The 24946-nt window shown below is 39.3% G+C and overlaps 1 protein-coding gene across 2 annotated transcripts in view; it reads left to right on the top strand.

Moving 5' to 3' along the window:
• The first annotated feature begins 5318 nt into the window (after positions 1–5318).
• TRPA1 (transient receptor potential cation channel subfamily A member 1) overlaps positions 5319–24946 on the top strand; it is a 50365-nt gene continuing 30737 nt past the window's right edge. For both annotated transcript variants that reach the window (XR_009053894.1, XM_057736316.1), the window contains exons 1-7: positions 5319–5648; positions 11860–12019; positions 14146–14321; positions 19409–19516; positions 22442–22550; positions 22736–22881; positions 23348–23484. Coding sequence is in view for 1 of the 2 variants with exons in the window: in XM_057736316.1 (XP_057592299.1) it covers positions 5541–5648; positions 11860–12019; positions 14146–14321; positions 19409–19516; positions 22442–22550; positions 22736–22881; positions 23348–23484 (944 nt within the window). In the remaining variant the exon portion in view is untranslated. The remainder of the gene's footprint in view (positions 5649–11859; positions 12020–14145; positions 14322–19408; positions 19517–22441; positions 22551–22735; positions 22882–23347; positions 23485–24946) is intronic.

The raw sequence follows: 24946 nt of genomic DNA on the forward strand, positions 1-24946 counted from the left end.
TAAATAATACCAATATTATACAAACCACTTAGAAAAATAGAAGGGCACATTACTGAACTCCTTCAGAGGGGCCACTATTATACTGATATCAAAGCCACACAGAGACATCACAAAATAAAAAAACTATACACTGTTATTATTTGTAAACATAAACACAAAACCATATGTTTTGTGTTTAAACATAAACACAAAAATCTTTAACAAAATATTAACAAATTAAATCCAGCAACATATAGAAAGTTGATTTGATATTAAAAAATCAACCAATATAAAATAATAGAATAAATGAAGAAAAGCACACAATCACCTCAGTAGTTATAGAGAAAGCTTCGGACAAAATTTAACACTCAATAATGATTTTAAAAAAACTATTAATCAAGTAAGCGTAGAGGAGATGTTCCTCAACCTGATAATATGCACCTGTGAAAATCCTGCTATTAATATCGTAGTCTATGGTGAAAGAAAATATTTTCCCCCTAAGATTGGGAACAAGGCAAGGATGTCCACTCTCTGGACTTCTATTCAACAATGTCCTGGAGCTTCTAACCAATGCATTAAAATGGAAAAATAGAAGTTAAAGGTATACAGTTGGGAAAGGGAGAAGCAAACTGTTTTTATAGCACAAGGCATGATCTTATATGTATAATTTTCTAAGGAATCTAGAAAAAAAAAACTATTAAAGTTAATGACCAAGATTAACAAGTTTGTGGGAACAGGAGCAATATGAAAAATCAATTGTATTTCTATATATTAACAACAATCTGAAAATGAAATTAAGAAAACAATTCCATTCAAAATATCTTAAAACTAATAAAATACTTAGGAATACATTAAACAAGAAAGGTATATGACCTGTACATGGAAAACTGTAAAACAGGGCTGACGGAAATCAAGAAAGAGCTATATAAATGCAGAAAAATACTGCATTTATAGATTAGAAGACAATATTAAGATGGCACATCTCACCAAAATGACCTATAAACTCAGTGCAATTCCTGTCAAAATTCTACCAAACTTTTCCATGTAAATTGACAAGATGATCCTAAAATTTATAGTGCAAAGGACTTAGAATAGCCAAAACAATTTAGAAAAAAAAGAACAAAATTTGGAGGACTTACACAATCTGAGTTCAAAATTGACCATGAAGCTACAAAATCAAAACTGTATGATAGTGGCTTAAACACAAATATGAAGGTGAGTCAAAAACTATCCACACTCCAGTTATATTAAAACTTCAGTTAAAACTACAGCCAGAGTGCGGATAATTTTTGACTCACCCATGCATATCTATCAGTGGAATAGAATAGGGAGTCCAGAAACAAACCCATATATTTATGGTCAATTGACTTTTGACAATGGTTCCAAGGCAAATCTATGACGAAAATATAGGTTTTTTTCAATAAATGGTAATAATTGGATATCTGTATGAAATAAAAAGAAACTTAGAACTCTACCTCACACCATACACAAAAATTAATTCAGAATGAATCTTTGTAAAAGCTACAACCATAAACCTCTACAAGAAAATATTGAAGAGAATCTTTTTTAATTTTAGCAGGGAAAAATTTCTACATATGACACACACAGCACAGTCCATAAAATGGACAAATTAGATTTTTATCAAAATTTTAAAATTCTGCTCTTCGATAGCATTAAGAAAATAAAAAGCTACAAAGTTTAAGACAATATTTGCAAACAACTTATCTGATAAAAGCCTTGTATCCAGAATAAAGAACTCTTACAGTTCAATAATGACAAACAATTCAATTATAAAAGAGGCAAAGAATTTAATAAACATTTCATTAAAAAGGCATATAAATGGTTAATAAGGAATGAAAATATAGACAATAACATTAACCAGTAGGGAAATGCTAATTAAAACCACAATGAGATAGCACCAAATACCCACTAGAACGCCTACGATCAAAAAGATCGCTGACAGTAACTTTTCGTAAGAATATGAGGAAACTGGAATTCTCATACGGCGCTTACGGGCATGTAAAACAGCACAGCCACTTTGGAAAACAGTCTGGCAGTTTCATACAAAGCTAAACACATGTCTACCATATGACTCAGCAATTCACTACAAAGTATTTAACCAAGAGAAATGAAAATACGTGTCCACAGAAAGATGTGTATAAAAAAGTTCATAGTAGCATGATTTACAATAGACAAATAAGAAATTTGGGATTGGTTGAATCCAGGGATGCTGAATGCCTGGATATTCAGGGCTGTGAATTTATATAACAGAATACTACTGAACAATAAGAAGAAAGAAAATACTGATACACACTCCAACATGGATTATCCTGAAGTGCATTATGCGAAGCAAAGGAAGCCAGATACGAAAGACCATATGACTCCATCTGAAATTTCTAGGAAAGGCCAAACTATAAAGACAGAAAACAGATCAAAGGTTGCTTAGGGCTGAGGGTAGGAGAGGGGTTGACTGCCTTTGGGCACGAGGAAATTTTTTGAATGATGGAAGTATTATAAAACTGGATTTGGAAATAGTTGTAAAAGTGTATAAATGTACGAACAATCATCAAGCTGCACACTTAGCTTGAGTGAATTTTATGAAAAATTTTTACAAAGACGCAATACAATTTTTTTGTTCCTTGGTGGGTTAATTGGACCCCTTTTCATTATATTATTGAGTTAAGCCACTTAAGGTAAGGTAACCAAACAGTTTTACCTTCAGTTATAGGTTCTACTAATAATATATTTGGATTAATAATATTTTTTTTAAAAAATTCGAATTAATTTGTGAACAGATACACAGAAAAGATTTTTAAATGAAAGAAAACATGACTAAAGATAAATTTTGATAATCTAGATTTTTTGTAAAAAGTTACTGAGCTGATATATGTATACAACTATATTTTCCCTGAGAATTTAAGTAAAATCCTCTTTATTATTATTTTTCATTTTCTTAAAGTCCTGTGAAATATCAAAAAGGAATTTGATAACAAAAATTACCTCCTGGAAATTTATATAAAAGTTTATTTTCTCTAATGATTATCCCTATTTTGAAATTAAAATTGGTATAAAAATACTGCATTTCATTACTAAACATCAATAATTAAACTTCAAAGGGAATGGGATCTTGATTATAAATGGCTAGATACCATCTTGTTCCTGTCTACATCATGCACATTAAAACCAGCATTTGTAGAAACTTTTTTTTTAAACGGAAGCCTCGCCTGAGAAAAGGATGCTTTTAATAGGTAGGAAATAATTTAACAATTAATAAGAAACACTTATGGGAATGAGAGGTCTTGGGAGGACACTGCCTGAAAAGTGCCTGAAATGGACACATCCAGCCAAAGATAAAAGGAAAAATTAAATAATACTTCCATCCCTGTTTTCATAAGCAGAAAGCAGGCGGAAAATAAAATCAGATCTCTAACACCAGCTATCTTTATTGTTCAGTGTTAAAACACTAGAGGACAATCTAAAAGAATACGTGATTTGGGGGATAAAAATGGGGCACAGAAGCAAGAACGCAGAAGGTATCATTCTGGAGAGATGCTGAGCCAGCAGCAAAAGCCAGTGACTATTACAAAGAGGGGGTGTTGCCCTCCTGTCAGCCTTCTGCCAGCATCCCCACTCATGCTGGAGTTCCCTGGGCCCCCCTTCCTCTCTAAGGCCAGCACAGCCAACTGATGCTTACCACCATGACAAGCCCTCTGCCCAGCTTCCAAAATGACCCCTGAAACACCTTCCTCTTAATTTTCTTTTTGTCTTAGTGACCCTTTCCATCTAGGAGTCAGGAGAAAAGCAATTGATCAATGTAACTGACATTCACAAATAAAGTCTTAATATTCCTATGAGCCATTTCCTTTTAAAAATGATGGCTTGATGTATATAAAATGCCAGGCAGACAGCAGTGACTCAGGGTAATTCTCCTTCCCTGTTTTTCTCATTCTTTTCTTTATTGGTTTTCCCAAATACATTACCACCTTCAACTGAATGGTAGTAAGGTATGGAGCTGATCTCAGTTCTCCCTTAATACAGATGCTGATGGGAAAACTGTGCAGGTGGTGAAGTTGAATGCTGTATCCTTCACCAGTCTTTCAAAAGTCCGCATTCATGCATTCACGGGTCAATGACCAGTGATAACTTCTTCAGTGTTACCCTCCCAAGGAATTCCATTCAAAGGGTGGAAGTGACAGCAACCTGCCATCACGTTTGGAAGATTTGGGGGGAAGCTTGCCATAGTTTTACAATATCATTATGCTACTTTACCTGCTCTTAAGTTCAGCCCAGTGTAGCCCATAGGGCAGGCAGTCTACAACCTTTATTCAGTGCCTGTTCTCTGCCAGGTCCTGGATCCACGGCGTTCCTGTGTCAGATGCTGGGGATTACAGGTGACTATGACAAGCCAAAGCCTTAAAAGAGCACACAGTCTGTCAAAAGATTATCAACGCTAAATTCGAGCCTGTGCAAAGTAGTCAGCTTTGGAAGGATGGTTTTTGCTTTCTAGTCTTGTGGCAGAAACATAGTGGCAACAGTTTCAGAGGCTCTGTTATCTGTAAGGTAGATGTGAAACTAACCTCTCTCACCTTCTCCTCCACAATTACACCAATGCTGTTGATTAATAAACTCAGCACTGGCCCATGAAGATAAGTCTTTCAAACACAGCGTAGGGTAAACAAGCAGACACCAGTCATTATGACTTTTTGTTTAATCTAACAGTCATTTTATTAGCCATACTGAAACACCAATTCCTGAGGGTATTAGTATTGTTACACACAGGAAATGGGTCCAGAGGTTCAAAGGGACTTCATCTAATAATCTCTCAACCCAGTGCTAAGATTTAATCACTCTCCCTGTTCTTTTGGAAAGATAAGTTTTTCTAAAAACCTTATCTCCAAATCCAAGAGCCTTCTACAATGATGCAGACACGGGAAACTGAGGCACAGTGGCTTTTAGCTGGAAAAAAAATTTTTTTTAATAAAAATCTTCCTAGTGTACCCAGTCATTCTCTGTCATTCTCTCCCTTGCCCCCCTGCCTTTCTCTATGATTGCGGAGCAGGACGAGGACTTTTAGGATTTTATTACAAAAGATTGTAGATTCGCTGGACCCACCGTGATCTGACCCCTCGACTCAGGGGTCTCAGAGGTGCGCTGCTGCAGCCTGGACCGGCAAGTCGCGCTTTCTGCCTAAAGCAGCGAGCCCGGGACACACGTGGCCCGGCCGCCCCCTGGCCGCGCGTGGACACGATGGCCGCGTCCCCACCCCTCTCTGCGCCCCTCCCGCTTCCTGCCCTACAAGTAGCCTAAGCTGGACAACTCCTGCGAGAAGTTCTCCCGCCCTCACGCAAATCAAGCGTCCTTCCTCCCGGGGACCGCCGGGTGCGGAAGAGCTCGGAGCTCGGGCGCGTAGCGGGATCGGCCCCGGCCTCGGACCCCCGCGGCGCGCGTGCCCCTACCGCCCCGCCGCGCCCCGCGCCCGCTCACCACCCCCGCGCTCTCTCGCCCCAGGTGCCCGCGCCCGTGGGGAGCAGCTGCCGCAGGTGGTGTCAGGGGTGGGGTCAATGAGGCGCAGCCTGAGGAAGATGCTGCGTCCGGGGGAGAAGAAGGAGCCCCGGGAAGTTGTCTACCGGGGCGTGGAGGACCACATGGACGACTCCGAGGACTTTAAGGTACCCGCGCCGTCGCGGTCGGGCGCGCTCAGAAATCCGGTCGGGGGTCGGCTCTTCCTAACTTTGCCTTCCTCGACTGGAGGTTTCCCAGCCGGCAGCCCCGGGATGGGAGGACCGGGCAAGGTGAGAGCTGCCTGCTTCGGGCTGTGTGTGCTGTCCAAGACGGGACCTTCTCAAGATGTGGGGAGCCCGAGGAACCGCGTTATTAAAAGGCGCCCCTCCGGTGCCTCCTTTGTCCTTTCTGTTTGCTTGTTCACCCAGGTCTTGCTCGTGATGGGCAGCTGCTGTCTGGGGACACCTACCCCAAAAGTATCCTTGGCATTCGGCAGCATCAGGCAACCGCCTAAAATTAGGACAATTTTGGAGCGTGTGCTGTTCCGCTTGGGCTTTTTACAGATTTTATTTAGAACCAAACAGCTAGATGGCTGTATCTGGTTGTCAGATAGCTAGCTATTCAAGAGGTGTTTTGGGGTTCGGAAGCATGCTTACCTCATGGAGTGAAACAGAGAAACCAGCACCTACCAGTGAAGTGTTGCAGGGGAAGGCGGGATCCGCGGAATCCTACCGGGGATGGGAGAGTCGGAAGGGACTTTGCGGCGGAGACCCTGCGAAGCTGCTGGATTGGCGGTCTTTCGGAGGTCCCAAGGGCTAGGTTGGGGCTTCTGTTTCTTTTGCGGTTCCGGGTCGCTAGGACCAAAAGGCGGCACCAGCTCCCCCTGCAGCCCTGATGGCGCGATCTGAGGGCGGAGGTTGTTAGAGGCTCAGAAAACTCGCCACTAGATTTACACACGTTGTCAGCAGGAGGAAGGATCTCTTTTTAAATGTTAAAATAGGATTAAAAGTTCTCTCCAACCCCTACCACAAATCTCCTTAAACGGTGGAACCATGTTAACGTTTCCTTATGTATTTTCCAGGAGGGGAAAAATACGCATACGTTGCTACATCTTTTTTATTTACAACGTATGAAGTCAAAGAAATTTGCACTTTGATTTACTCATGGAATATATTTCAGAACACTTTTAAAATCAGGATCTGGAGATGTACCTCACTCTTTTTAGTAGCTTTATAATATTCCCTTGTATGGATGTGTCATGCTTTATTTTACCAGTCCTGCGCGTGGGTACTTAAGTGGTGCTTGTTTTGTTTTGTTTTGCTATTACACATGTGATTGTCTGTGAGTGTAGGTGTGGCTTCCTCTGTCTGTCTATAGTACCTTAGTGAGTATGTTAACATCCTAGTAGGATCAAGAGTTATGAACAGCTTTAATTTTGGTAGAAATGGCCAGATTGCCCTCTAAATAGGTTATAGTAATCGACAGTGTTTTTAATTGTGTCAGGCATGTGCAGTAAATCACATAAAACAACAAACCAGGCCTCCCAAAGTGAGTCTGTTTGCACATCCAGATTAAACACTGACCTTTTTTTCTCCTCAATATATTAGTATATTAGTATGTTAATATTAGTATATTAACTATGGTCTTTGGGCTTAATAAAAAGAACTGAGGTTATAAGTGAATATCAAGCAGTAGGATAGCGTCTTTGGAATTCATATTAAGGGACAGGAAGAAATTTTTAAATTTTGAAAATCACACCAGAAATACTTTCTTTTCTTACTGATGCTGTTTTTGTTTTCTGGAGATATTAGTGAAAGAATTCTGCAACACAAAGTCTCAAACTTATGTTTCTTCATGTTTTTGTTTGCCTTTATTTAATTTTCTTGACTAAGTGCTGTAGAGGCATTTATGTTATTTAAGGCTTTTAGAAACTACAGTCAAGATTGTAGATTGAGGGATTTATATATTTTATTTTATCACCTAACTCCAGATCATCCAGTAGAAATCTCAGCGGTGAGACTAATTACAAATCAATACATATAACAGTCTGGAGAGTTCTTAACTCTAAGGATTTCCTCATTAAGAAGATATGGTGTATAATATTTTCTCCAGCACACACACAATATCTCAGGAATACTGACAAAATCAATGCGTGGCAGAAAGCTTACAAGATTAGAAATGTGGAAAATGAACCATCTGACTGATGCCTTTAACCTTTTCCAATGACTTTCTTTCAAGGGATTTAATACTTTAGCATTTGGTCTTTCATTTGCTATAATTTCTTATAGCTATAATCTCTCTTTTGTTAAAATCTCTCGTTGCAATATGTAGGTAGTTTCCCTCCTTTTTGCCCCATTACTGCTTATATATATTTCATTAAAGCAACCTAAAACAGGTGTATTTAATATCTCCAATTTAAAGGACTCAGAATTAGCTTCTTTAAACGCAATCTAGTCTATGTTCTGTATCTAGCCATATAGTTCAGAATCCGAAAGAATCTGAAGTGACCCTGTGAGAGTAGAAAACTCTATTGACTGAATATATAACTTGTCTAAATGACATCTTTGACTTACTTTCAGAACTTTCTTTAAAGAAATCTTTTTAAAGCCTAGCTTAAACATGTCATGAACTGAATTCAGACTGCTGAGCACATCTGATGAGCTTGTATAAAATATTTAGATGCTCTGTTGTCATTGTGAACTCAGCAGTGCCGCGCGAGCCTCTGAACCCAGTCCTTGCTGTCAGTAGTGTGCAATTGGGTTTGTGTTGATAGCAGATCACTGAGCAGACCTGTAAATTGCTCTTTCTGGCACTGTGCGGTACACAATAGAGTCCCTTTTTTATCTCTGGAAGAACATATCAAATTCAAGTACTACAGTACTTCCAAATGAATTTAGGTAAACACTTTCTTTGGGTGAGACATTAAGAAAGAGCCTCTTTCTGTGAGAAGCTCATTTTTAATTTATTACTGAATATACGTAAATTTGGAAATGGTTGGTTACTCACTGTTGTAGCCTGTATTCACTGAAGCTGTATGTAGCTTATATACAGTTTTGTGGTTGAAAAGTGACGCATCTCTATTTAAGGGACTATCATTGCAGAGTGACTTCTTAGGTACTGTTCTGTGATAATAGAGCAAAATCCAGTGTTTAAAACTTTAAGAGATTTATGTTTTATTTCAACTTGATATTTACTGAATGAATTCTAATATGCTCACTTCTTTATTAGCTATTTTAAAACACATTAAGTACTTTAAGACTTCGTTTTATTTCATGATAGCTTTTGATTTTAATAGCAAGAAACATCCTGATTATCTTTAAAATAAGAAGTTAGGGTTTTGGACACATATTTTGTCATGTATCAAATGTGACCAGTGCCAGTCAAAGGCACAGCTAAAGCAAGAACCTGGATCATTTGTTTGGGGAGGTTTTTACATTCTCAGAAAGAAGTCATTTTTCAGTGGGTTCTATGAAAAGCTACTGTCTTGTGTAACATTTGCTTTTGGTCCATGTGATGAGATATTTGCCAAGAAATAGCTTTGGAAAAAATTCAGACAAATGTATTATTTGGTCACATTTTTATAAAGCTGGAAGGAACACTGAGAAATAATTTTAATGTATATATTACCAGAGGACTGGAATGAAGTTCCATTAATTTTTCCCAGTGATTTTTAAATAAGTAGTTCAGGGAAGGTCTAGTGTGTATAGGTCGATATGGCCTCACCTGCTGCTCTGTAAGAGCTCTGGGTCCCCCTTCCTTCCCTCCTTCCTTCCTTCCCTCCCTCCCTCTCTCCCTCCCTTCCAGCCTTCCTTCCTTCCTTCCATCTCTCTTTCTGGAAAACTTATTTACGTACATGAGAGTATCATGTAAAATAAGTATACAAATGTCTAGTGTACATTTAGCATAGACAGATTGAGGAAAACACTAGAGAGGGTTTTTCAAACTTTTTTGGTCTCAGGACGCCTTTAAACTTAAACAATCTTGAGGATTCCAAGGACTCCTTGTTTATGTGGTCAGAGTTACCAGTATTTACGATATTAGAAATTAAAGTGGGGAAACATTTTAAAACATGGGACTACATGACACACATTCCAGTGACTGTCAGTGCTGTGATGTCACCACACATCTTGTGGCCTCTGGAAAACTCCGCTCTGCACCAGTGAGTGAATAAGAGGCTGGGGTACAGGATGGCATGAACTGCTCTCATGAAGGCCTGGAGGAGGCAGGAGGGTTGAAGGGGGCTGTAGGTAGATGGGAAGCAAGGAAGGAGATGAGGATGCACTTCATCCAGGTGGAAGCCCTGGAGAAGCTCAGGCTAAGCTGATGGGAACCAGGCAGCACAGCCTGGTGCCGGGAGAGCCAGACACTGGTGTGCAATCCAGGGACAGACCGAGTTTGGCCTCAGTTTGAGACCAAAGTCTGCAAATCAGCTTTGGCTTTGTCTTTGGCAACCAAATATCAAAATACCTCATTCGATGCCATTTTTGGCATCTCTGAACTGGCATGTGAGCAATGATACCATCATATCTAAACAATGTGAATTGGTGATAAAATAAGGTTTGTTATTTATATTTACTGCTAATACCTAAATATTCACTTTCAAATATAGGCAGGACTTCTATAAGCAACTTTGAATAAGAATTGCATCAGTCAATTGAAGTATAATTAAATGTGACTATAATTAATGATTTTGAAAATTCTTAATTTTCTATGTAAAACAGGTATTGAAAATTTTCAAGTAGTTGAATAAGGAACTAGATTGTCAGTTAAGGTACATATTAAGAGAGGATGCATTATTAATCTTAGGAAAAACAGAACACACTTTTTGATTCAAAACATTTATAAAAGTGTAATAATAATGCAAGGTAAGATAATAGAAGCAAGTTTTTGACATGAAGGCTTTTATATTTTTTTTCCTATAGTAACATTGATAACATTAAATAAAATGGTGTTTAAAGATTTATTTGATTTTTGGTGGGTTATTCTATTATGTGATGAGCTTTTCAATAAGAAGTCCTATTTGGGAAGGTTTTGTATCTAGTAAGAATGAGTCAAAAGCAGAAGGTCAATACTTCAGAATTTCACAGGGAAGAAACATAATGTCACCCATGATAAATCACCTTCATTGCAGATATGATAAAGAATATAACAAATATGAAGAAAAAAACCTTAGAGAAAAATAAGACATTCTAGGCTCTTGCTCCTCCCTGGACATCTATTTGGAATTACACTTTTATAGGCCAGTGACAACAGCCAGCTATGCCCAAAACTTACGGAGCCTCTGCTCTGCGAAGTCCATCCTTATGCTCTGCAACCTTATTCTAACACACAGTTCGTTCTAGGATGGGGTTTTGCCCTCAGCTTCAGTTTCTACTCTATGTTGGGTTTTTGACGTTCATCAGTCAGCCAAAATATGTATTCTGTGCGCCTCCTGTTCAAATTATGACTTTGCCCCTTACTGTGTGCCTTTGGGCAAACAATGTAACCTCTCAGTGTCCTGATCTCTGGTGCTAAGTGCACAGTAATGCTATCCCTTCCTGCATGTAGAGGACAATGGAAGTGAACCTGACCAGACTTGGCCGGTTGCAGGTTCCCAGTGGTCAAAAGAGGAAGGATTATTCCTTCCCAGAGGAGACTGGGTGGCTGTGCTAGATTACCGACCAAGTGACTTACATGATAATTCTTTAATATGATTCTAGCTCTGTTATCATATGGGATTGGAACTGACTGTCAGCAGGAAGGCCAAAGAGAGGACAATAATTTAGCTTCCTGCACTCAATCCTTGCATTCATGAAAATCTTTTTATCTAACCAGAATCCCTCATGCTGTAGTTTCAGTACATTTTGTATCTGGTAAAGAAAAAACGCCTGTTCATTTTCACTCTACTGAGTTTTTCTCAGCACCCATCCCTTACACTTCCTTCCAAACTCCTCTCGAGGCCTTTATTTCTACAACATATACAGGTATAGGGTCAGACAAATCGAATTATTTATTTAATGTACTTATCAATGTGTAAACATTTGCTGTCACTTTCTATATGTCTAAGCATTTTGTGTTCTCCAGAAAAATATAATTTACTTTATCATAAGCATGAGAACTAGTTTTGGATGATCTTTTTTGTTTTTTAAATTTTTATTTTACATTGGGATATAGTTGATTTACAATATTGTGTGCGTTTCAGGTGTACAGCAAAGTGATACAGTTATACATGTGCATGTATCTGTCCTTTTTCAAATTCTTTTCCCTTCAGGTTATTAAAATGTATTGCACAGAGTTCCCTGTGCTATACAGTAGGTTGGGTGATCATCTTTTAAAGATTAACTTATATTAAGTTTTACATATGCTTACTTAAGGTAACAATTTTGTATATACTTCTAGGTGGTTTTCGAGGGAAGTACATGTGGTTTACAAAACTCTGCGAAGAAAGAAAAGAAATTAAAAAAATATGATGATGTGAACGCCTCCCCTTTGCACCGTGCTGCAGAGGAAGGTCAAGTGGGGCTGATGGAGGTGATCATCAATGAATCCTCTTGTGAAGGTAACAGAATGTTACCATGAGTACTCATAAATCCATCATCCCATTAGACTCATTTGCAAGAGCAGAATGAAGTGATTCTGAAGGGCAGATTAGTTTCAGATTTTAAAGGGCCTGAATATCTCACTCAGGAGTACGCTTTTCCCTCTGGACCAGTGTCTCTCACTCTTTTCCACTGAAATACTGCAGAGGACAGAGCAGAGATATGGGACAGCCCACTGCAAGTGCAGATTTTCTTTGCATTTTGTTGATAGGTCATAAAAATTCATGTATATTTCACATATTCTTGTGTACCATTTCCAGTGAGGTCATCGTATGCTTAAATTACTTACCATGGAATAAAGTTGAGACTCCAAGAAGATGTAACATCCTCCCCAGCCTTGTACCCCCCCAGCCTTGTTTGAGAAACTCAACTGTAGTTGATAAGGAAGGGGAATGCCACAGAGATCCAAGCAGTGAGGTGGTGTGATAAGACCTTTATTATTTTAGGTAATTCTGTCAATATTATGGAAGATGGATTAGAAGTAAAAGCTCAGTTAAAGAGCTGTTTTAGTAGTAAAGAGCAGATGAGTGTCCACTGGGGTTTTGAGATTAGAATAAGGAGAAAGGATGAGGTTCAGGAGCTATTTTGCTTGAGTGGACAGTGCTTGATAAAGATTGAATGTGAGGAGTAAGTGGCAAGGAGTTGGACTGACTTTGAGATTCTTAATTTAGGAATTAGGTTAATAGTCTAGCCATCCAGAAAAAGAAGGCATATAAGAAAACAGAAGAAAAGTAAAAAACGAAAGTGTGAGGGTGTGAGGAGATAATTTAGGCTTTGATCATACTGAGTTTAAAAGGCCCAGGGGACACCCACTTGGAAATATCCAGTAGACTCATAGCCTAATATCTTGTATCTAGTAGACCAGAAATACAGAAGGAAAGGAGTCACACCACACGGCCATTGTTGCATAGAAAGTAGATAAGACTGTGAAAATGCATGAAAATCCTTTAGGAGACCATAAAATTGCCAGCAAGGGTGCTTAAAGGTAGAACATAACCTTCAGGATCAGAGGGCAGAAGAATGATGGTGAAGACAGTGATGGATAAGAGATGGAGGAACACAACCTAAGGGAGGAGTAAGTTATGTATCAATAGATGGTCCCTAAGTCATATTTATGAATGAGCACTTTTCTCCCTTCTTCAGACATAAAAATATGCTACCACCAATGACAATGGTTGATAAGGTGGACAGTCATGTCTATTTTAGAATAGATATTAAAAAAAAACCTTCAGTATCAAAGGGCATGCAGTGATCACAGGCTAAATAGTACAATATATTGTATTGTAGAAATATGTAGAAACCACATGTGGCATCAACGGGCCCAAGCTCTAATTCCAGTCTTGTGTTTATTAGTGCTGTGTCTTTTTTCTCATTAACATTTTTTGAACCATTGCCTATGGGCCAGACACCCCACTAAGATCGTTAAGGACATGATTTGATATTCTCCTCTCAAGAACATTGCAAGGAATACATATCTTTTTCCCTCCTTTCCTTCTTCCCTCCCTGCTTCCCTCCCTCCTGCCCTCCCTTCCTTCTTTCCATCCTTCCTTTCTTCTACCAAATTTAAATATGAGAAAACTGAGGTTCAAAGAGGTAAGTCAACTTATGGAGCTCCTTACTAGCTGTGTAATGTTGGCAGGATTTTGAACCTTTCTAGGCCTCACTTTCTGAAAAATGATCATGGTCCCTTGTGGGTGGTTGGAGGATTGAATGAAATATTGGTTGCGTGGAACTTAGTACAGTGCCTGGCATAGAGGTATTGCTCTTTTATAAGCTCAATGCTTTATAACCAGTCCCAAATTCACACCACAGGTAAAAACGTGTAGTGTTAGGAAGACCTGTTTCTTAGGGAGCCTGTAGATCAACAGCTAACACATTTGACAAAGTCAGTGCTGTACGTATGTGCATTTCCAAAGGGGTCCATTAGATGGTTTTGAGAACTGAAGCTATGTTTTTTTATTTTTCCTAAAGAAGGTGAAGCCTGCTACAATGGCACTTGGCACTGAGCTTTGCAGTGAAAGGTGTGCAGTAGGCATTGCGTACAGTCCAAGCAAAATCTAGCCCACATTTTGGTGTCTTTTTCTAGTACTGAACGTGATGGATGATTATGGAAATACTCCTCTGCACTGGGCCGCCAAGAAAAACCAGGTGGAAAGTGTTAAGTTTCTTCTTCGCAAAGGTGCCAACCCAAACCTCCGAAACTGCACCATGATGGCCCCGCTGCACGTGGCTGTGCAGGGCTTATACAATGACGTGGTGAAGGTAAGGCTGCCGGTGGCTCCCCAGGTGCCGACCATTGTAGCGTGGGCCGGGACCCACGTCCAGCTGTGTCTGCCTGGTCCAGAAGGCCGACCTCAGCCGCCAGGGCCAATGGGATGTCATGATTTTAACCCTGGCTTTTCTTCGGACCAACTGATGCTGATAGTGATGATGGTGGTGACGGCGAGAGAATAATAATAGCAGTCTTACCTTGATTGACCAGTTCTTGTTTATCAGCTACCAGTGTTTCTCTGTGTTGAAGAACTTCCTGTGTTTTATTTTGTTAAATCCTCATTTAAGAAAGAATCTATCGGACTTCCTAGGTGGCGTAGTGGGTAAGAATCCACCTGCCAATGCAGGGGACACGGGTTCGAGCCTTGCCCTGGGAAGATACCACATGCCACGGAGCAACTAAGCCCGTGCGCCACAACTATTGAGCCCGCACTCTAGAGTCCGTGAGCCACAACTAATGAGACCATGTGCTGTAACTACTGAAGCCCACGCACCTATAGCCCATGCTCTGCAATAAGAGAGGCCACCACAATGAGAAGCCTGTGCACCACAAGGAGGAGTAGCCCCCACTCACCTCAACTAGAGAAAGCCAGTGTGCAACAACGAAGACCCAACACAGCCAATAAAATAAATAAATAAATAAATTTATTAAAAAAAAAAGAATCTATCAAGTAAGACTATTATCATCCTCATTTCATAGCTGAGGAGACTGAGGTAGAGAGAGAATTAAATAACTTGCCTAATTAGCACGTAAGAGTTGGGTGGTGAAAGCAAGAATTAGGAATTTTGTTCTCATCTTTATGTTTTGCATGTGAAGGCTTCACTGCTTTTACCTGGCTGATTTCATGGTTAAAAAGAAGGTGATGAGTGCCTCGGTGAAGACAGAAAGCATCATTATGGTTTACTGTTTTTGTGAGAGCGAATGGCATGCCTTAGCGGATGGCATGTCTTAGCAGAAGACATCATAATACTATTTGGAAATTTCTTATTATTTTTTCAAGAGAGTAGACTGGGTCAAATAGAGGAAACCTTGGTAAATGCTTAAAGGGTATGGTTTAGGTCATGACTTTTAAACTACATAGAGTCTCACAGGCACACTAGATAACACACATGCTGACTTAAAGAGGAATGCAATTTACAAACAAATCATGTTCCAGAAATTCATTTCTGAGGCAGGCAGTTTGGACCTTACAGTAAGTTTTCCTGTAGAAACAGTGCTGTGAATGCTGACTTGGATGTTGTGCTCAGCCACCTGTCTTAGTCAGTCTGGGCTGCTCTCACAGAGAAGTAGAGGCTGGGCAGCTTAAACAACAGGTACTTTTCCCAGTTGTAGAAGCTGCACTGTCCAAGATCAAGGCACTGGCAGATGTGGTGTCTTCTGAGGGCCTGATTCCTGGTGCATAGATGGCCTCTGTCTCTCTGTGTCCTCATGTCATGGGAGGGGCAAGAGAGTTTTATGGGGTTTCTTTTACAAGGACACTAATCCCATTTGTGAGTGGTCTGCTCTCCCGACCTTATCACCTCCCAAATACCTGCCTCTCTTAGTATCACATTGGGGATTAGGATTTCAAGATAAGAATTTTGAGGGACAAAATGTTTGGTTTATCACGCCACACCCTACTTTGCTTATAAATCACCAATGAGGTCTCAGGGGTGTCCATGAACTCCATGCTGTCTTAGTCCAGACACCTTCCTCTAAGCCCCTTGAGTCCTTGGCTCCTTTAAGCCAGGCATAGAGGGTGAGAGGGGAGCCCCCTTTCCACTCTCCCCTCGTGCCTTCTATGTAGCTTTGCCATAATTCTTAGCACAGGGTATGGTAATCAAATGTTCACATGCTTTTCTCCCCCTCTGTCTGGTTATCCTGGAAGGAAGGACCGTGTGTGACTAATCTAACATCTCCAGTCCTCAGCACTGCCGGTAATGATGACTTTTGAATGAATAAATGACTAACTAGGCGTTTGGGCTGAAGGAGAAGGGGGAACCTTAGGTATTAGTGACTAAGAAGATGTGTGAGGGCAGCCCCTTGCAGAGATGATTGGAAAGGCCTTTGTCGATAGGCTGTCTGCCAAGACCAGCTCGGTGACTTGAGGTGAGTGATGGGTGCCGCAAGCTTAAAGAAAACACTGACACAGATTGAAGGGAAAGATGGGACCGGGGGACTCAAGACCTCTAGGATCAAGAGCCTTGCTGATTGATCCCACGTTGCTTTTATTGAGTTCTTGGCATAGCCTAAGGGTCTAACACTCCCAGTTTAGTCCCACAAACAAGGTTATCTTTGAAATAAACAAACAAAGGCCTCACATGACTGGGGCAATGATCTTTGTTTGCCTCCTGGGTCCGATCTGAGCAGGGTGTGGATCTGAGCTGGGCGTGGATTTGAGCTGGGCGTGGATTTGAGCTGGGCGTGGAGAGCAAAGCAGCCCTGGGGGCAGGAGACCTCTCTCAGAAGGATTAAGGGTCTGTGCCCCACCCCTGTTGGCCCCTCTGCGACTGTGCCTGTCTTAGGTTGTTCCTCCCCTGAGGAATCTCTGGCTAACCAGCCATCCTCCAGGGCCAAACAGGGTGATATGAGGTGTGCAAGTGAGAAAGGGGCTGCACCCCCAGAGAGGGTCAATATTCTGTTTCCACAGTAGCCTATGCCCCCATGGCCTCCACGCCCAGCACCCTTAGTTCCTCCAATGCTCAAGCAGGACATTCTGCATCCAGTCACTCGGCCCACATACTTTAATTACTTTTAGTAACATTTACAAGGTTTCAGAAAGACTTCTGAATGTCTTCCCACAGCTGTCTGTTCTTGCCAATATCTACATTATTCACGAGCTAGATGCTACTTCTGTTATTGTCTGTGTTGGGCCACTGGTGACTGCAGGACCCCCCAGAGATGCCACATGTTTCCCCAACGAACTCTTGTGTTTCTTCTGAAGGCTCTTTTCAGAAACAAATGGCCATTGACTTAATTAATCTTGGCTCTGAAAGTGTGATTTGGGAATTCAAAGGCAGGTAACAGTTGAAAGGCTATTGTTAATTAGAAATCAGAAATCTTCAGGCTAACAAATACAGAAAGATAGACATCACATTGAAATAGAGAAGAAAGTCTCGAAATAAACCCATAACTGATTTATAATCTAGATGGTGGGTATAATAGGTTTTCCTGGGTGACACCAGAACAAGAAAAAAAAAATGGGGTTATAAGGGAATTGAAATTAGTCGTCTCTCCTTTGCTTGGGCTTACCAACCATCACTTCATTGAAAAGTGTCTTCAAACCCTTCTGCTTCACCAGAGAAGAAAGAGGAGGAATTCAGGAGTGTCTCTCTGTGTGCTTGCAAACAGCAGTCCTCGGGGCCTGCCTCTCCCTGTTACACCCAGGGGTCAGGCGTGTCCCCCCACCAGCTCTTGCCAATTTTAATCTCCAGTGTCCAACCTTCCCCCATACCTTCCACCAGCGCCTTGTGGTTGTAAAGTAAAAAATTATTACCCATGTGTGACCTCGAGTTCTTACACAAATACCAGTGGTGTACATAGCGTTCCCTGGGGCACACTGGACGGGGGGTCTGGGGCTGGCCTTTCTTCTCAATAGCCTGCAGGCCTTATTTCTTGGGGCTTAAGTTCAAAGTATCCAGTTCGAGCCTCCCATGAGACTTCATGGATTCTCATCACAGGGGCCTCCAGAGGCCACACCTGCCAGCTTCCAGACTTGCCTGGTCATGACTGAACTTGAACTGGGTGCACAGTTTAGGTGCTCTCTCTGGGACCCCTGCCACATACAATGTAACAGCTTTAGGAAAGATTGTGCTAACAGCGGTGAGCAGAAACACCCTAAGAGATGCTCCAAATCTATGATCCATGATTCTAAGAGGGCAAAGAGATAAAAAACTCTCCTTGTAGAGTTGGGTGGATTATTTCACATGTGAATAATCTTTTTAAGAACAGAATGCGATGCCTCAGGTCCATTAACTGAACTGTGTTCTCATTTCCTTCATTGATAATCTCCCTGTGTGTTCTTATGGCCTAAAATTTCCGTGTAATTTTCCTTTATGAGCAGAGCTAATTAGTAAGACTGATTCATTTGCTGACACATTAGGAAACATTCTATTAACAAAGGGCTCTGTGTGCCTTTTTTTTTTGTAAGTCAAGGTTTTTAGGAAACAGCTTGTTTAATAAATTATTTCCTAAACAATTTAATTGCAAGCACATGCTATAATTTTATCAGAGACTTGCTGCAAAAGAAAAGGCCGCTAGTAGGCCAATTCAGGATTTCTTTTTTGAGAGAGACATTTATGTAAGATAATATTTGTTAGATTTAACATAAAATGAAGACAGGTTCAAGATCTATAGATTCTTGGCCAATAATCAGCCAGAAGTCTACCAGGTGAGGGGATAACAGGTCTTCAATTAAATTCCATCAGAAAAATTACTTAACTATTTTATCAGGAATGCTCATTTTTTACATCAGAGGAAAAGTTTCTTTTCCAGACTAAGTGTGAACTGATTGAGTTAAGCTATACCTGTGTTACATGAGACTCTTCTTATTTCTACTGGAGAGAATGGAGTTTTAATGGACATTTCCCCAAATACTTGCAATCTGGGTAAAAGAAAAATGACTAGTTGGGAAAAGGAAACCATCCCCTCTTTGCCTCTCCCTCCCTCCCTCTTCTCTCTCTCTCTCTTTCTCTCCTTTCTTTACATCCCTCTTTCTTCACCACCTGCACATTCCAAATGGCTCCACCAGTTTATTTTTTGGTAGATATTAGTTAATATATGTCACTTAATACAAGCGAGAAGTTTTCAGTGAGCAATGTTAACTAGTATCTACAATTCTTAGTCTATAGCCAGTTCTGCAACTCCATGTTGCCTTAATTAATGTTATAGAAAGCACCATTATTTCATCTATTTGTAAAATCTACATAGTACCCACTGTGTACAAGGTTTCATGCCAGACTCCGTGGGAGAGTGATGGAAAAGATGAATAAGGACGTGGCCCCTGGTATCTGACAGCTTAAAATCCAGTGGAAGACAAATACCTTATTTGCAAACCTGCACGTTAACTTGTTAACAACGATTCCCCTCTTTTATGTAGGTCTTGATTGAACACAGCAGTACCGATGTGAATCTGGAAGGAGAAAATGGAAGCACAGCTCTCATAATTGCATGTTTCACAGATAATAGTGAAGCAGTGCAGCTTTTGGTTTGTATTTTAATCACATTTTTTCTATTTTCTTTATCCTTTAGTACAACACGATTTTTGTTATTTACAGCAGCTTTCAGTTTCTCTTCGTAGTAAAATACAAAATGTAGAAAATATGTCAGAGAAAAATAGTTCTGTGTGTTTGGGTATATGGTCACACCCCTTCAGTCTTAAGAGATCGCTTATTGAAGACGAATAGGAAAGCATTACAGAAAATGTGAGAAGATCAAAGTGAAAAGAAAACATCAATATGAAAATTTAAGGTGAAGCTGGTGTTCAGGCTAGAATACAAAATGTAAAGTATAATGGCCTGTATGTTCGTAAAGGTAGATCATACTTTCAACTCTGAGCTTCTGAATAGCCAAAGGAAAGATGAATATAGTCATTTGCAAGCTTATTGTTGGGTCCTGAAATAAAAGCTAAGAGAAACACAGCCATATCTGCCCCCAAGATGGGAAGAAATTGCTGACATGGGTTCTCAGAAAGGGAGCCTTGAATGATATGATGACTGAGGTCCTTAGCCACAGCCCTAAAAGCAGAGCCTGCCTTCTCTCCGGTGAGACTTCCTGGGGCGGTCCAGTCAGACTCTGGAGATACCCATCACCGTGGCCAAGTCCTGCTCCACACAGTGCCCTTTCTGAGTGTGGGACTAGAGTCCCATCAAAATAGCTTTCTTTTAAATATGCCTCAATCACTCATACCTTATTCAGCCCAGGTTCTATATTTTTAGCACGTGACTTTCCCGCTCCACCATCCCAGAGATTAAATAAAAAGAAATAAAAGAATTTCAGGATATCTGTGGGATATTTCAATTTACAAATATGTCCTAACATATTTACTAGGTATACTTGGAGAAAAGTACGTACTCATAAGCTGTCATGATTGGACCAAAAAGAGAATAAAAAATAAAATAACTAATACTCAAATAAAGAATTTAGAGAAAGGGCCCCAAATAAACCAAAAGAAAATTGGAATAAAGGAATAGTAAAGTTGAAAACAGAAAATAATAATTTTGGAATTATTTGATAAATCGAGTTATTTTCTTTGAAAAAGATAATAAAATAAACGTCGTATTGGGAGGTCTAACCACAATGGCAAAAGCTAAAGCACAAATCAACAAGTTTAGAAATAGCAAAGGGATTTATCTGAATACGATGGGGAATTTTAAAACAGCAAAAGATCAGTATGTAATCCTATCCTAAAAATTTGAAAATGCTTTTTTAAGGGATAAATAGCTGAAAGTAATTAACGTGTGAAAATTGACTAAAAAAATTAAAGATCTGTAGGGAACCATTAAATGTATTTTTTAAAAACAGCATTGTTAAAGTCTAGAACCAGCTAATATTACATGCTTTTATAGATTTTACAAGTTCTTTCAAACTTTCAAGGAAAAACTTTCCATTTCAAATAACCTACCTGTAGCATAAGAAAAGAGTGAAACCATGCAGGTTAATTTTATGAAGCAGACGTAATAATAATTCCAAAACTTGAGAGCTTCCCCCCCAAAAAATGTAGATAAATTTCACATATAAATAAACATAGATGCAAAGTCTTAAAAACACTAGCAATTAATTCATTGAAATCATTAAAACTAACATGTAATATCATGTTGACCTCATCCAGGGAATGTATGGAGAGTTCAGTATTAGATAGATTATAACCCATCGATTGACCCAGGTCAACAAAGCATATGATTATATCGAGCTATTTATCTTTAAATGGATATAAAATTATCTGTAAAGTATCCTTACAGATCTATAAGGAAAAGACAGCACTCCATAGAAGATTGGCAAGGGACACATAAAGTTTATTTAATTTCTCTAGTAATCAAAGAGAAACATGTTAAAGCAGTGACATATTTTTTTTAATCTCTTAAATTGGAAGGATGGAAAATCGTTATTGATTTACAGTATTAGAGAAATTTTAATGAGTCGGGGAATTTCATTCACTGTTGGTGCAAATACATTTTGACTTACCAATTCCAATTCTTGGAATACATCTCAGGGAGATAATGAAAGGTATCACTGATATAACAGCAGTGTTATGTATTTCAGAGAAAACTGAGAAAAAATTGAAATTCAATAATAAGGATTCATTATATAAAGTTTTGTTTACCCCCAAATGGAATATGAACTTGATAAAATCATGTAATTTAAGAATATTCAGTAAAATACTTTTTAAAACAGCGAGATGACATAGTATACACATGAACATTACTTTTGCAAAGAAGACGAAAAAAAATATTGTCTTCTAAAGTGTAGAACAATGCTGTCCCTAGAAAGTGAGATTATGGGTGGAATTGGCTTCTTCACACTTTTTTGCTTTTTCAAAACCTTTTGTTTTGTAATAATAAAAGGTACTTAAAACAAAACTGAAATCCAGTGATCTATAGAAAATGATTGTTGAAAATGGTTGATTTAGAAGTCAAGGTAATATACTATTCAGTTCCTTTTAACAACTTTTTAGTAGAGAACATTCATTAGTGGAAATGTCTGATTTTCATAATTTAGCACGAGTGCTGGTCTAATCATTTGTTAATTGCACAAATGAAAGGAAAATAATCTGGGAAATATTATCACTTTGTTTGTATAATGAATTGAGAATGGTTGTAGGAGGAATCATGATAATGTCTTTAAAAATCTCTATGATTTCAATGAAAAATGTGTTCACTTTAGTTTGGTGGAGGATCAAGTTGATATTTGTATCATTAGAAAATATGAAGTGTCTGTAGTTCAGAATCTTAGCCTAGTTCCCAAATTACCTTCTTGCCTAGCTTTCATATCATACAAAACTTTTCTGTGTTGTTTTACATAGGCACAGAGTAGTGAAAAGGTCTGGGAGAGGCACATAAATTCTTGCCCATCCTTGTGATCTGGGGTTTCACTTGTGTTATTTGACTTCTTTTGTTTTTTTCTTTTCTTCCAGTTAAATAAAGGGGCTAAGCCATGTAAAGCAAATAAGTGGGGATGCTTCCCTATTCACCAGGCTGCATTTTCAGGTGCCAAAAAATGCATGGAAATAATATTAAAGTTTGGTGAGTAAAGGTTTTCCTCCATTATGTACTATAAAGAAGCCTATTCTAGTTGATGCTATTAATTTGAGAAATAGTTAATATAACTTATACCTGGGCTTTTATCTAAGTCTAAAAGTCCTTTTTTAAAAAATCCTTTTATTTATTTGTAATATTTGTTATCTTGAATTTTTAATTTTCTCCTAAAGGTGAGGAACATGGGTATAGCAGACTGTCTCACATTAACTTTTTGAACAAAGGGAAAGCTAGCCCTCTCCACATGGCAGTTCAAAGTGGTGACTTGGAAATGATTAAAATGTGCCTGGACAATGGTGCACAGTTGAACCTGATGGAGGTAATTTTTCATATTCCACCTGATACTTTTATTGCAGAATTGTCGTGAATTATTTGCCAAAGTGCTTTACAGCTCTTTTACAGTTAATTTAGTTAGATATTATTTCCTTCTATTCATGTAGAAGCTGAATAAGAGACTCTCCCAAATTTTAAACTATCAAAAGAATTTTGAGAGCTACCAAAAACAACTGCAAACACAAATACAGATATAGTATAGACAGTGACCCTGATGATAGGAGAAGTACTGTCAGAGCTGTCAAACACTGTCAGATTGCAAGGAAATAAAATTGCCAGCTATGATCTTTATACTGATGCTTTCCAGTAGGTTAAACTGATCACTATTCACCATCTCAGATTCCATATTCCTTGATTTTGTTGGCCTGGGGAGAAAAAAACAATTGAATTTAGGTTTTATCCTTAAATTGGGATGCAGCATTGATTGATTCTGATATTGAAATTCTTTACAGAAAGGGAAATGCACAGCCCTTCATTTTGCTGCCACCCAGGGAGCCACTGAGATTGTGAAACTGATGATATCTTCCTATGCGGGCAGCAGCGATATCGTTAATGAGGTGGATGGAAATCATGAGACACTGCTTCACAGGCAAGTTCCCCACCTGCCCTTCTGCATACAGATTTTTGGTCTTCATGTGTTTAATTATACGCTGCAAGACAAAGTTAGCACTTATGGTAGCAGAGATTCTATAGTTCATAAGAAAAGAGCAGAGATAACAAAGATCCTGTGGTTTAACTGGAATCTCTGTGTTCCTCTGGAATCGAAGTAGAAAGTTAAATAGATTTTCATAGGCTAAAATCTCCAGTGGAATCTTCTGCATCAATTCTTAGTCCAGTGGCTGTAGGCTCAAGATTCATTTCCTATGTGCTGAGGAGGTCAACATACATGGCTTTTCAAGCCCTTTCTAATCTGTTTCAGTTCCTCATGTGTGTCTTATCTCTTTCTCAGTGGAGATAATGGAGCAGATATATATGGAGGGTCCACTTTTCCCACCCTATTTCCCTTTCCACCTAGCCCCACAGTTACACATAAAAGCTCTCAAAACATATATGTAGTTTTAGGGGATGATAGCCAAGCTCCAAAGAAGATAAATATTTCTGTTGACTTTATTTTTTTTTTTCTTATAGGAACATTAGCTTTTAATTTGTTTAAAACCTGTTATCAAACATTCCATTTTTAACATTAGTCTTCCAACACTATTACAAATTCCCTAACAGGCCATTTGAATTCATGTGTGTTAATAACCCTGTCATGTAGGCGAAGCAGTTCTAAGCAAGCCACACAAAAAGCACATGTAACACATAGCATAAAACTGATCTACTCTGCAGTGAATTTTATTGACTTCAAAGGGGACATTCCTCTATGAAAAATAAAAAACTCAGGGTGCACAAGCGTGCATTGAGACAAACCAGTGTTGAGGCCTGCTTAGACCAAACCAGAGCAGACACCAGTTCATACAACAGCCTACATGAAGGTGTTTTTATTCAATACAAACAGACAGCAACAGTGGCAACAGAATGAGACCATACATGCACTGGAATATCTTGTGAGTTCTAGATAGGCTCTGACGAACCTATCATTCTTTTCTTTCCAGCCAGGTAAACAACAGAACTCATCCACTAATGTAGAAACTTTAAAGCTCTTAATTCAGTTGGAATCTGCTAGGTCAGGAAGCAGGCAGTGTAGACTGTCAGTTCAATTCCTTGGGAAGACAAGGACTGAAAGCTCCCTAAATGAGTGAAAGAGGTAACTGAGATGAGCCTTTGCTGTCTCTCTGTCTCTGTTTCTATCTCTGTCTCTCTCTGTCTCTCTCTCTTTCACACACACACACACACACACACACACATACACACAGCTGGAAACCTGGAATGGTAGAAAAAGGCTGAGATATTCTCAATAGGTGACTGGACCAAGAAACCTACAATATCCCACGGCGGGAAAACAAAAACTCTAGCTACCAACATAAGATCTGGTTGTAAACTGGGGAGATGGGGGGTGGTGAATGTACACATTGGCAAAATCACCAGGCACAATGAACTATGCATGAATA

The sequence above is a fragment of the Hippopotamus amphibius genome, chromosome 5 (genome assembly GCF_030028045.1).
Source record: "Hippopotamus amphibius kiboko isolate mHipAmp2 chromosome 5, mHipAmp2.hap2, whole genome shotgun sequence".
Lineage (NCBI taxonomy): Eukaryota > Metazoa > Chordata > Mammalia > Artiodactyla > Hippopotamidae > Hippopotamus > Hippopotamus amphibius.